The 13,138-nt window shown below is 45.2% G+C and overlaps 2 protein-coding genes across 2 annotated transcripts in view; one reads left to right on the top strand and one right to left on the bottom strand.

Annotated features, from left to right (window-relative positions):
* The window catches only part of LOC101963379 (E3 ubiquitin-protein ligase RNF4), a 13,978-nt gene continuing 840 nt past the window's right edge, over positions 1-13,138 (bottom strand). Inside the window, exon 2 of the mRNA XM_078024706.1 lies at positions 1-2,642. Coding sequence (XP_077880832.1) covers positions 2,065-2,642 — 578 coding nt within the window. The 3' untranslated portion in view covers positions 1-2,064. The remainder of the gene's footprint in view (positions 2,643-13,138) is intronic.
* Rbak (RB associated KRAB zinc finger) overlaps positions 11,208-13,138 on the top strand; it is an 18,352-nt gene continuing 16,421 nt past the window's right edge. Inside the window, exon 1 of the mRNA XM_005340033.5 lies at positions 11,208-11,510. The gene's annotated coding sequence lies outside the window, so the exon portion shown is untranslated. The remainder of the gene's footprint in view (positions 11,511-13,138) is intronic.

Below are 13,138 nucleotides of genomic sequence, written 5' to 3' on the forward strand. Positions count from 1 at the left end.
TTTTTCTTTTTTTTTTTTTTGGTCCAAATTAATGGTTTTATTTACATCTTTAACACTAGTAGAGGAGTCCAAAACAGACTGATGTCCATTGATACAGTTTCAATGTAACAAAGAAAGAGCTGAACTATGTACAGTGAGGAAAGGGACTTTTCCCCCACACCAGTCTTTTCCTAATTAGCAGTTTCTCATTGGTAGAAACTAAAGACACTTTTTTCTGCAATTTAATTTAGGATGAAGTAATGCAACTTTTATAATTCATCATATAAGTTGTCTTGTAAGGATAAAATACTAAGAAAATTTTAAATGCGTGTTACCACCTCTATGGGTTGACAGCTTCGCAGTCACCTTGGCCCTTGAAGTCTGGTGTCATTACAATCTAACAAGAGCACTTCCGTGAGGCCCAGAGGGGACTTCATGGCCATGATGTCCAGCGGAAGGCAGGCATGCAGCACTATAATGAGCACAGAAGCTACCGTCCTCTTTCAACTCCATAAGGAAAATCCTGACTGTCATTCAGATTAACTGGAAGTGAGCCAGGCGGCAGAGAAGTCAGTGAAGAATGAAACCTTTCTTTCACACAGAAGAGGGGCACTCCTTCAGCCCTGTCTAAAGTGAACGCTGTGCGGAGTCCTGCTCCTTCAGGAGAGTGCACTGAAGGTCAGTTATTGCTAGCAAAGCCAGAAAGGCCCCTTTCCCACCAGGAAGGTATTTCACATGGAAAGGCTATTGGATTGGCTTGAAGGCCTCTGAAGGAGGGTGTGGCAGCAGAGGCTGGCCTGTAATGCACGGGAGGCCTCTCCCCTACTAGCCACCCCCAGTGTCTCAGGGGCAGTCTGGATCACCTTGTTGCCAAGGCTCCCATACACCTATGGAGCAGAGGTTGTCATCAGGCCCTTGCAGAGAAAGAGCCACCACCATGCTCTGCCAACAACCTTTAGAGCTGTCAAAAGCCCAAAGGGTCACAGCCTAGCTGGCCAGAAGAAGAGCTTCTGAAATGTTGACTGTGGGGGAAGGTGAGAAGCCAAGTCAGGGCCAGGTCCAGTGGGCCAATGTCTTTGAAATAAGGGTGCCAGCGATGTGGGCAAAAGCATGGAAGTGAGCAGCTGATAAGGCCCCAGTTACTGCCACCACCTCCTGGTATCTATACAGGGCAGACATAGGCAGTAGGCACTGAGGAACTGAGGACTGGAGAGCAGGTGGCCAACAGGACAGATTTTATCAGAAAAGAGAGGACACCCAAATACATACCTTCCCTATTGGCCTCGAATGTCCTGTGCCAGGTGGAGAACTTTGGAGCTCGGTGAGGTTCCTGAGAACACTTGATGAGCAGAGACAGGATGGGATGGGCACTGCTCCACAGGTGACATTAGGGCTCCTAGGAGGACACTAACAGTGCTACATCTCCTAGTCTGCTATAAAGTAGTAAAGAATGGGCTTTATTGCACTTTCGTACTTAGGAAACAGGGGATTGCCCTGCAGAGGTTCTTGATTTGCAGAAAACACTGCAGATAATGACAAGGTGCAGGCAGAATCATGGGTCACCTCTGACCCTCAAGGCAGGGATTGGAGGTTGAGAGGAGGGTACAGTAGTTGGGTTTTCCAGGGGTCCACTGCTGCACCTGGAACCCTTGTGTCTGGCTTGGTTACTGTGTGGTAGACAGACTGGTCAACTGACAGTTGCCCAGGAAGGTTGTGTGCGTGGGAGAGATAGGGCAAGCTTTCCAAACAGGGAAACTTCTTGGCAAAAGCAGGCCCAGAAAAGCTGGAACCACAATTTTCAACTCCAATGTCCTGACTCTTACTCCTACTCTGGGATAAAACTACCTCAGAGGAGCAAAGATAAGGAGCCAGATGGGGAGGGCCCCTGGTCCAGCTCCAGAGCATCAGATGAGATTACAAAAGGATCTAAGGGGGGTGGGTTAGAAACAAAACAGAAGTTTACATATCAGATGTTGGTTTTGAAACAGTATGTTGAGCTCAGGAAATTGAAGGCAGATACCATGTGAAGAGCCCAGCCCAGCCGGGCTGTTTGTCCATCAGTCTCTCCTGAGCAGCTCTGAAACTTCATATATAAATGGGGTGGCACCGTTTGTGGTTGATCTTTGTCCTACAAGTTGGGCAAGTATTAGCATTCTTTAGGGAATCAAGGAGGCACTGGCGACAGAAGACGTGGCCACACTCTGTAGAGACAATGAGACGTCCATTCTGCACCATCTCTGAGTATCCGTCCATGCCGATGGGACAACTGACGGTACCAGAGGGCCTGAGTCCTGTGGCCCCCTCGTCCCTGGCGTTTCTGGGAGTGTGGGTGGTCCCATACACATCTCTGTCTCTGGACAACTCCTCGTCATCACTGCCCACCTTGCAGATGTTGGCATGGTCTTGGCGTAGCCTCCTTGCGTTGCTCCTTGGCCTCCTCCTTTGGTCAACAATCTCAATGGAGTCATTGTGAGTCAGGTCCACCACCACAGGCTCTAAAGATTCACAAGTGAGGTCCATGATTTCATCTCCAGCAGTTTCCACGAATTCTATGGGTTCTGCTTCCAAGGAAATCTCAGGGATGGAGGCTGCCTCCCGAGTTCGCTTCTGGGCTTGTCTAGAACTTGCAGTTCCACCACGATGCTTTCTCTGAAGGTATTGTACTCATTATGATCCTTGGGTCCAACCTACAGAAAGGGAAGAGATCTCTACCCAGGTTTGCAGCAAAGCAGAATATTCAACCTCTCATGCCCACTGGTGACTCATCCTCTGGCTTAAAAGAATTTGGAGCCAGGCAGATTTCAGTATCTTCGAGTCCTGTCCCAGGGTTTGGCTGGTCTGGCAGGCGCTGCCGCCAACACTTTTCCTTCTTTCTTAAGGGTGATCGTCCAATTTGTAGATAGCCTACACCTTTTGTCCATCTATCCATCTATCTGCAGGCATTGGGTTGCTTCCACATTTGGGCTCTAAGTCTTTTTTTTTTAATCCACTGTTGGACCTTATTGATAAGAAGCACATCTGTTATTCATGTTGTGCTTGAGGTTTACTTTGTATTTGAATGTCTTCCACGATTCTAATGATACCACGCTAAGCAGGAGTGAAGTCAAGTTGGTTCATGCCACAAGCTGGGAGTGAGCATCCACCAGGTTAGGCAGTCATCGGTTCACAGTTGAATGAGGTCCCAAAGACCTTACAAGAGAACTGTGAGTTCCTCTGCATCTTCCACATAAGCCTGAGCTTCCCACTGAGTCTCTCCCTGATGGGACAGGAATGTCAAGAAGTAGGTCCTAGGGGCTGGGATTGTGGCTCAGCGGTAGAGCGTTCACCTAGCACGGGTGGGAATTAAGTGAATGATGCATTACATATGCATATGCCCAATAGGATTATATTGCTTAAGAAAATTAGAGCCATATTAGCTTGTGTAAGTTCAGTCTGATTTCCCACAATGATGAAATTTCCTAATGGCATGTTTGTTAGATTTTATCTTATCTTATCTCTTAAGTGCTGAATGACTATGTAATATAAATATTCTGGTCCCACTAAAGTTTATCTTCTGGACCATGAAAAGCCTCACTTATTTCAGCCACAATTCAAGTCCTATTTGGCATATTCCTATCTCTTCTGTCCATCTGGTCTAAACATACTACAATTCAGCAGTGCCCATCCTTTATTATTATTATTATTACATACCAGGGGTTGAACTCAGGGGCACTCAGCCACTGAGCCCCATCCCCAGCCCTATTTTGTATTTTATTTAGAGACAGGGTCTCACTGAGTTGCTTAATGTCTCACTTTTTCTGAGGCTGGCTTTGAACTCGCAATCCTCCTGTTTCAGCCACCTGAGCTGTTGGGATTATCGGCATGCACCACCGCACCCAGCTCAGCAGTGCCCATATGTTGGTACTTTGTCCAAAAATGGAGTAAACTCCCAGGTTTTTTCACCTCTCCACTTCTCTTTTCCTCCTATGGATGCAGTCTGATGCAATAATGATGAGAGTCATTCCAGAGTGATATCAGCATGAACAGAAATTCTTTGCAAATACCAGCCTTTCAGCATAAGGTCACATGGAGAATCACCACACTACAGGTACCTGGTCCTAGCCTCATAGACTCTAAATGAATGAGACTCACAATGTTTTCACAGTTGTACTTAAATTTGGAAGTCTCTGGTTGGAGAAGGCAACAGAGATCCTAAAGAAATTAAAATCACTATAGAGGGGCTGGGGATGTGGCTCAAGCGATAGCGCGCTCGCCTGGCATGGGTGCGGCCCGGGTTCAATCCTTAGCACCACATACCAACAAAGATGTTGTGTCCACCGAAAACTAAAATAAATAAATAAATATTAAAATAAAAAAATCACTATAGAAAGAAATAAATAGGAAACATTTTTGTAGGTAGATAAGGTATAATGGGCACCTGACAATTTAGGACTCTGACACGCCTTAAGTCTTCCACTGAGGGGGCCTTCTGAACCAGGCTGCAGTCCTCTTGGAGTTGTGACAGTCCCTGACTCAGCTTTAGGGTCCATATGAACAGGAGACTTACAAGGAAGCTCCAACCATCTCCTCCCTAGAAGGTTCTCCACGCCTTGCTGAGTCTGCTCCTCTCACCTTCCTGTCATCAAGCGAGTCAAGATCTCTGGACTTCAAAGAGAAGTTCCTCTCTGTGATACAGAGAACCAGTGAAACCCTTTGTAAAAAGAATGAGTGCCAAAGATAGTGCCAAAAGACTTTCGATGCTTTTGCCTAATATGAATTCAAGGGGTCCAGTTTACTGCCCCAAATGAAACAAGTTTTAAAAACAGGCAAAATATGTGGAATGTAATTTTTTAGGAATTTAGATTTCTGAAAGAAGAGGCCAGCCCAGAAAGAGCCCAGCTCATTGGCCAGATAGGGAGTATCCAATCTACAAAGCAGGAGGGTACATGGGGCCAACAGTGTCCCTGAGCAGAAAGGAGAGAGTATCTAAGGAGATATGGCAGCCAGAGGTCACATAGAACTAAAAAGGAGCAAGGTTCAGAGACTCTCAGTCTTGGGTTGCATGAGGTGGGAGCACAGTAAGAGGTGAGAACTGGGGTCCAGGCAGATTCATGCTCAACCCCTCTTTAACATATGGCTTCCTAGACATCCAAGCATGGCTTCTGTTCTCTTCTTGATGCAGAAAAGCACATAGAGAAATGTCCCTGGAAGTTGGACATGTGGTCTCTCTGTCACCATTGTCACTTTTAATCCCTCAACAAGGACTTAGACCAGGCCATGCTCAACAACAGCAAGGGCTGGTCAAGAGGTTCCCAGACCTCCCCCACAACTGCCTCCAGGTAGTAGCACTGGACAAGCTCACACTTGTGCAGGATGAGCTGAATTCCACAGCTGAGCTGGGGACACCAAGATATCAAGATGGGTTATGCATTCACTCACTGGGGATGAACCAGTACTTAGTACTGAGGAAATAGGATTTGGATGGCATGGCACACAGTGGCAGATGGCACAGCCTAATTATTATTGTGGTGGCCTGCAAAGGGATGGCTGTTTAATTCAAGACTTTGCTGAAAGTTATGGGAAGACTTGATAGCATCCTTTAAAGACATGAATATAGTGGAAAATCCCTAAATTCTCAATTCAAGCATGCTCTACAATTCTTTGTACTATAATAATATGTTTTTCCACTTGTAGATATGAACAAATTGACAGCCAATATCACAGTCTATTAAGCTGAAACTTGGTAAGAATTTGTACACAATTTGACACATTTATTAATAGCCAGAGTTATCATGGTAATCAAAGGGGAGAAGTTGAGAATGTCACAGGACCTTTTGTACCCAGCAAACACACCGTTGATTGACTACTACAAGCCAGGTACACCAGCCTCTGGCCTTTTTTTCTGATTGAGCTGGCCCTACTGTCAGGTTTCATACCTGCAGTCCTGAGGCTTATCTGCCCTGAACTATCATCTACACTCTACCCTTTACAAAGGCAACCAATCAGATCCCAGTATGGATTCAGGAGGAGAGAGTGAAGGAGTTAAGTATTCAGATATAAACTAAATAAAGTTTACCCATGGAAGGAACTGGAGACCTTCAGTCCTTCTTTGAATCTGGAAGCCTTGGTCCCCAGCATGATGCTTCAATGAATGAAGTGATGGGACATTTAGCAGTTCCTTCCTTAGTTGAAGGAAGTTGTTCATTGGGCTGAGCTCTAGAAGTAGGTAGTATAATCTCAGCCTCTTCCCCCCACCCCTGCTGTCCTATGAACTGAACCTAGGGCCTCATGCAAGGTTGGCAAGCATTTAGCACTGAGTCACATCCATGCCTCTTTCTCTCTTGCTTCCCGGCTGCCTTAAGATAAGGAGCTTTGCTCCTCTATATGCTGGCCACCAGGCCCTTCTCCTCACCAAGCTCCAGAGAAATTGTGCAACCCATCCACTTTTTTTTTTTTTTTTTTTTTTTAGTTTGAATCCTGGAATGCTTTACTGAGCTACATCCCTAGCTATTTATTTATTTTTTAAAAAAAAAAATAGGACTTTTTTTTTTAGTTTTTTAGGTGGACACAATATCTTTATTTTATTTTTATGAGGTGCTGAGGATCGAACCCAGTGTCTTACGCATGCCAGGCCAGTATGCTACCACTTGAGCCACATCCCAAGCCCCCCTAGCTATTTATTTCTTATTTTGTGAAAAGTTCTAAGTTGCCTAGGCTGGCTTTGAACTTGGGAACCTCCTGCCTCAGACTCCCAAGTTGTAGGGTCTCCCAATTACAGGTGTGTACCACCAGGCCAGGCAACCTGTCCTCTTTTTACATTGATTATTGAACATATTTTATTCCAGTAACAGAATGCTGACTAATACATTTATTGACTCAGTAATTAAAACATTGGGTTTTTTTCAGGGCATCTACATAGAGATAGATTCTGCAGACATTTGACCAAGAAGGGAAAACTCAACTTTAAGTGAGAGCACATATATGAATATGGGATGCTTGACTCAAGAGTCTGAATATAAAATGCTGCTTCCTAAGCTTTTGTTACTCAGCTTAGGAGAGGGGTTCTTACCATGTTTAGCTGATTGAGTCAAAGTTGGAGCAGAGAACTTTAGCCTTCTTAGCCTTCCAAGCCACTGGGATTACAGGTGTGCATCACCACTCTCAGCTCTACCACCTCCTAATAGCACACCAGGCTGTAGACCAAACCTTCAATACATGGGCCTTTGGGGACACTCTTGATCCATACTACTATACCTAGTGCATCCTCATTTAAAATTTACCAGAAATTAACTGAAGATTTTTAGATTAAAAATTGCTATTTTTAGAAGTGTTACCTGTCAATCAGCCTAAATTGTCTTATTGAGATTGGCTAAAGATATCTGCTCTCCAGGTCAAATACCTACCAAACAGTATTGTATAATGCAAGTAACCAAAATGAGGTGTATCAGCAGTGGTTCAGTTCCAGTTGGTATTACTAGTGGTGTGAGCTTCTGGAACTGCATCTGCAGTTGTGCAAGTGTGCAGTCTCCTTCAGGATGTTTTTTTCTAGCTATTGAAACACTTTTCTGTCCAATAAGCATATGTCATTTTTCTTGATTCCTGCTTTGCAAAGCATGTGGGTAGAGTGTTGGACTTACCTCGGGTGCTTCTCTGCAAAGTGGCGAGGTTTGTGGCAAAGCAGATGACTATAGGAAATAAGACTTTCTACAGAAGTAATAGATTATAGACAGTCTAATTCCCAATTGTTTGATCTTTAATTGAACCTGGTTAAATCCGTCACCTTTGCTCCATGAGGCAAGTCCAGGGAAGGTTTGAATCTGAGTTTAGGAGGTTGAATAACAGAAGCTTAGATATTTGGATCCATTTCACAAATCCATGCAAAATCAGTTAAACAAACATTGTTCAGCAGATACTAACTATAGCTTTATGGTCTTACCAGTGGGTTTCTTTGTAATTTGGCAAAGGTTATCTGAAATACAAGTGCTAAGCCTAAAAAATGGAGAAATTGTCAGAGATTTTTTGTGACATTTAATGCCAGATAACAAATTAAATAAAGCCAAGTATCATGAAGAATTATAATAATAGGTGGGGATATATGTTATGTCACAAGTCTATGAATAAAAGAGACTATTTGCCAATTTGTTTGGAAAATAGATTATATACTAGAAAAATTTAAAATTTAATAGAAGTTAATGCTAAAAATAATGAAATAAGTTGCTATCTCTGATGAGGCAAATCCTTTGCAAGCTGGAACCAAGATTGATTTAGGAATACAACCCAAAACCACCAAGAGAAACCACATCACAGCTGTAAGGATGGCTATGATAACCAAAATAAAAAATAACAAATGTTGGCAAAGAGAGAAACTAAAACTCCTTTAACATTTCCCATGGAAATATAAATGGTGGAAAACAGTTTGGTAGCTCCCCTACAAGTTAAACATAGACTCCCCCTGTGATCCAGCAATTCTACTACTGCATATATATCCCCAAAGAAATGAAAACAGGTATCCAAAGGATCTGTACACATACGTTCACAGCAGCATGATTCACGGTTGCCAAAGAGGGATAGCCACACCAATGTCCTCCAGTGGATGAATAGGTAAAAAAAATGTGTTTCATCCATATGAAAGAATATTTTCAGATAAAGACAAAATGAAAGGCTAGACGTGCTGACATATAAATGTAAATATACACCCATTATGCTTTCATAGTCCCTCAGTTGCAAATTCACCTTCTTTTGATTATTCTATTATCCTGGAGCTGGTCCTTGCAAATCTCTCTTTGTCAGCCAGAATAATGTTAAACCCTGTCTGGAAGGAATGCTGGGAGAGATAAGTTGTTCCACTCATTCTTTGTCCGTCTTTTGTTAGATAAGAGAACTGGGCTCAGAAAGTTGCCCTAGTCACATAGCATAAGTGACAGCTGGAGCTAGAGCTGAAGCTTGGGTCTGCTGCTGGAGCCCCCAAATTCACCTGCTCTGAAGCTTTTTTACAAAGGTAGCCCCTCTCCATCTCCTCTCCGCTGCAAGCAAACATCTGGAAACCCTCATTCCAGAGCTTGTTTCATTCCCATTGCTTACTCTGACCTGCTTTCCCATCTTGGTTCCCAGCTGCCTCATCCCATGTGGATCCCTATTCTATCTAGCTCCTGGACAAGGACCTATGTTTCTACACCATCTGACACACCTGCATTGGTGTGCAGAGTGCAGGGGTGCTTTGTTGGCTCAAGGAGGCACTGGAGTGGGGTCAAATGTTTGCCTTATTCATCCAGGTAGCTGGTGGCAGGTGCTGAGACTGAAGTGGTTGACACCAGTCATTACCTACTTAATGACCTACAACTACAGGTCAAGAAGGAAAGCTTACCAACACCACAGAGACAAAAACCTGCTGGAGAATGTGGGATTTGATTTTTGCCCTATCTTAAGTGCACATCATATTTTTTATATTGTAATTTTCCTTTTAAAAAACTTTTTTGGATGGGGCTGGGAGTGTAGCTCAAAGGTAGAGCGCTTGCCTAACACGGGTTAGGTCAGCACTGCATGAAAATAAATAAAAGTTTAAAAAGGGGGCGGGGCTAGCTCAGGGGTAGCGCACCCCTTCCAAGCATGTATAAGGCACTGAGTTCGATCCTCAGTACCATACAAATAAATAAAGATATTGTGTATCCAACTCCAACTTAAAAAAATTTTTTTAAAGGTTAAAAGAATTCTGGAGTACTTTGTAATTATCACATACATGGATTTATTATTTAAAATATTCTTGTGAAAGTGCATCTTTATGTTAAAATACATTGTGTTCATTATCCTGAATATATTATTTTTAGCCTTTACTTTTACCATATTCTTGGACATTGTTATTTGCATCTTATAGGTTTTTGTTTTGTTTTAAGATGGGACTGGGTGTGTGGCTCAGTGGAAGAGTGCTGGCTGAGCTGGGTTCCATCCTAAGCATTGTAAATTGAGAACTTAATAAATAATAAATAAAAGATTACATTTTGCTTGTTGACAAAAGGTAGAGACTGTCTCTCTTCCTTTTGCAGACGTTTTCCTTTAGAGAACTAGTCCTAGAAATATTTCCTGTCTCCCTTTGATTCACATCTAAATCTTTTAAAAAGTGGTATAAGCTGCTTGCCAGCATTCCAGCCAGGAATGCATTCCTAGGCCTGAGTCATCTCTCTAAGATGTAAACCTTGAGGAAGACAGCGTCCCTATGTCCCTGTCACCTTGGGAGTTTGGTGCAGGCACCCTACTCTGAGCTGTATCTACCTGCTTGTCATAGAGATGTGAGAAGTTTTGCTTTTCGTTGGGATAAAGGCAAGAGCTCGGACGACCACCTCGATTACCAGATGAACTCAGGATGAGTCCTGTGAGAACGGTGAGCCCACGGTGCGACAAGTGCTTTCACCCAGGACCAGCTGCAGTTTATCCTGAGCCCAGGTGCGCGGGCTGGAGGGTCCCTGCTTGGTATTAGAAAGGCGAGGCGTCCTCCTGCAGTCTCCTTAGTGGTTCGCCTAGGATGCGCATCACAGTCTGGCTCAGTGCTTCCTCAGGATTAAAACGGTTGTCTTCACTTTCTGCATTTGTGCAGAGGAATTCCTGGGTTAGCAGATTTTGTTTTTACTATTTCCCCCACCAGCTTTTAAGAACCAATTAGGCCAGAAAACTGTTACATTATTTCAGCCCGAATTAGTGAGAACCCATTGTGCTTATGGTCTCCTTTTCGAGGATGGACATTTGTACCTAACTCTAAACGTGATCTTCTCGGACAGGCACAGTCACAGGTGGTTCCTTTCAGTTGGTGTGCGCTGTCTTTTTGCAGTTTGGGCACATTACTTGTGCGATCTGGAAAAGCTACGGTTTCTGTCTTCTTTCCCTTCCTTGGACAGCATCGCTGGACATCTGCTGTAGCCTAGCCTTTGAGAAACTTCTGCAGGACACATCTTCTTCGGTTTGTCAGAACTTGGGTCCCTACCGAAGGCTCTGAGGAAGAGAGAACCTGGACTCCCGGGACCAACCACTCAACCCGCTGCTAGAAGCAGAAAGGGACCGGAGACAAATGCAAAACCGAGCGCGGGGTTCGCGGCGGCCAGGGCAACAGCAACTCTTAACCGCAGGACGAGGCAGAGACCTTTGCATCGTTCCCTAAATCCGGCGGCGCGCAGACTTTTGGGAAATAGAGTCCGAGTAGGGGTCCCGCGGGCTTCCGGCGGCGTCCTGCGCATGTGCGCTTCTCCCTGTGTGCGTGCTCACGCATGCGCCTCGCCGCGGCCTCGCCTGGCTTCCTGTCCATCCAGGTGACCGCCGCCCGGGTTCCCAGGCTGTGCCCTCGGGTGGGCGAGGATTTGGGAACCTGTGGGGTGCACGTCGACCGGACGGGCTGGCGTCAAGTGTGCGTGCCTGTGTGATCTAGTGTCCGGGCCGAGGCTCGAGCGCGACTGCCGAGCCCGCGGCGCGGGGCCTGATTGTTGGGCGGGCAGCGGTGGCGGCGAAGGGGCAGCGGAACCCGGGCGGGCGGTGGCTTCCTTGGCAGCCAGGCCGGTGCTCGCTGGACGGTGAGTCCTGAGGGGGCGGGTCTGGGCCCCGCAGGGAGGCGCGGTCTCAACTTGTGCTCTAGGCCCAGCTCTGGCCTTTCAGAAAACGAAAGGCCTGGCAAGGGGCAGCGCGACGGGCGGGGCGTAGCAGCGGCCAGCTGGAACCTCCCGGCGCTCTGTTGCCCTCGGGAAGTCGCGGGACCGAAGCTGCACAACCTCAGAAGAGGCAGTCTTGGTTTTGCTCGCCGCCATGAGCGGACCTTAGGTGCAGCCACTTCGTGGTGGACATTAGCGCCCGGGGCACGGAAGGGTTTAGCGGTTTCTCGGTTTGGGGCCCAGGCGGGTTGCACGGTCTTCCGCGCTCGGTGGGAAGATCTAGAAGGACACATGGACACCAGCCTCAACTGCGACTTATATCTGCACCCCATCTTCCCCTTCCTCCTCTCAACGCTTCTGTCTCAGTGTGTCAGTAAACCTCCATGGGCACCTCAGTTCTGTGTTGAGTTCCCCCTCGCCCTGGTAGAATCATAATGCAGCAAAGGAAAAATCTCTTACTTCTTTGGTTGGTAGAGGAAGGCTTTGTGCCTGACATGGTGGATGACTTGATCAAGGTCATGGGGTTTGTTGATAGGATTGCATTTAATAGTAGTCAAACTTTCAAGCCAACGTTCTGTCTACTGTAGTTTTCTTTTTTCTTTCTTTTTTTTTTTTTAAGTTAGTGCACGAAGCCAGGCATGGTGGCACATGCCTGCCAGCTGAGGCAGGAGGATTGCAAGTTCAAAGCCAGGCTCAGCAATAGCAAGGCGCTAAGCAACTCAGTGAGATCCTGTCTCTGAATAACATACAAAATAGGGCTGAGGATGTGGCTCAGTGGTCAAGTGCCCCTGAGTTCAATCCCTGGTACCCCCCCCAAAAGAAATAGTGCATCATATATATCATTGCGGAGTTTACTCTGACCTATAAGTAAATGAATATAACATAGTTTGCTCCGTTTCAATCCCAAGTACTACTCTATTCCCACTCCCCCATCCTCCCACACTTCCTCTACTCTCTTGGTCTTCCTTCTGCTTTTTTTTTTTTTAATTGGTGCATTAGAGATGTACATAAAAGTGGAATTCATTGTGTTATGTGCATACTCATAAGATAGTAATTCATGAATAAAGAGAGAGATACTGAATCTCAGAGGAAGTGCCCATAAACCGTCGAAATGCAGAAAGCATCCATAAATAATTGCAACTCCTGAACAACATCCTCTTAGCCCATGCTATTAATGCAGGGAAAACCTTCATGAAATTATGTAGCTTGATCTTATTTCTAGTCCAGACTCTAGCAACTATTCCTTTATAAATATAACAGCCCGTATCAACAAGTTGCTGTCTCCTCCTCTGGAAATAACCTGCATCCTCCCTTGCATGTATATTCCTTGCTTTATCCCAAAGGTGACTCTTAATTTTGCCCCCATTCTCCCTTAAATATGTATCCACTTTCCTAAATGAACTTCTGTTTATTCCTATGACTGCATGCTGTATGCAAAGAATCCCATTGGTCCTGAGTCAAATTCTCCCTTCATTCTGGGAACCCCTTGCACCCTTTTTGCAAGACATGTCTTCTCCCTGGCCACATGAACATAATGTAGTTTGTTTCATTCT

The sequence above is a fragment of the Ictidomys tridecemlineatus genome, chromosome 10, assembly GCF_052094955.1.
Source record: "Ictidomys tridecemlineatus isolate mIctTri1 chromosome 10, mIctTri1.hap1, whole genome shotgun sequence".
Lineage (NCBI taxonomy): Eukaryota > Metazoa > Chordata > Mammalia > Rodentia > Sciuridae > Ictidomys > Ictidomys tridecemlineatus.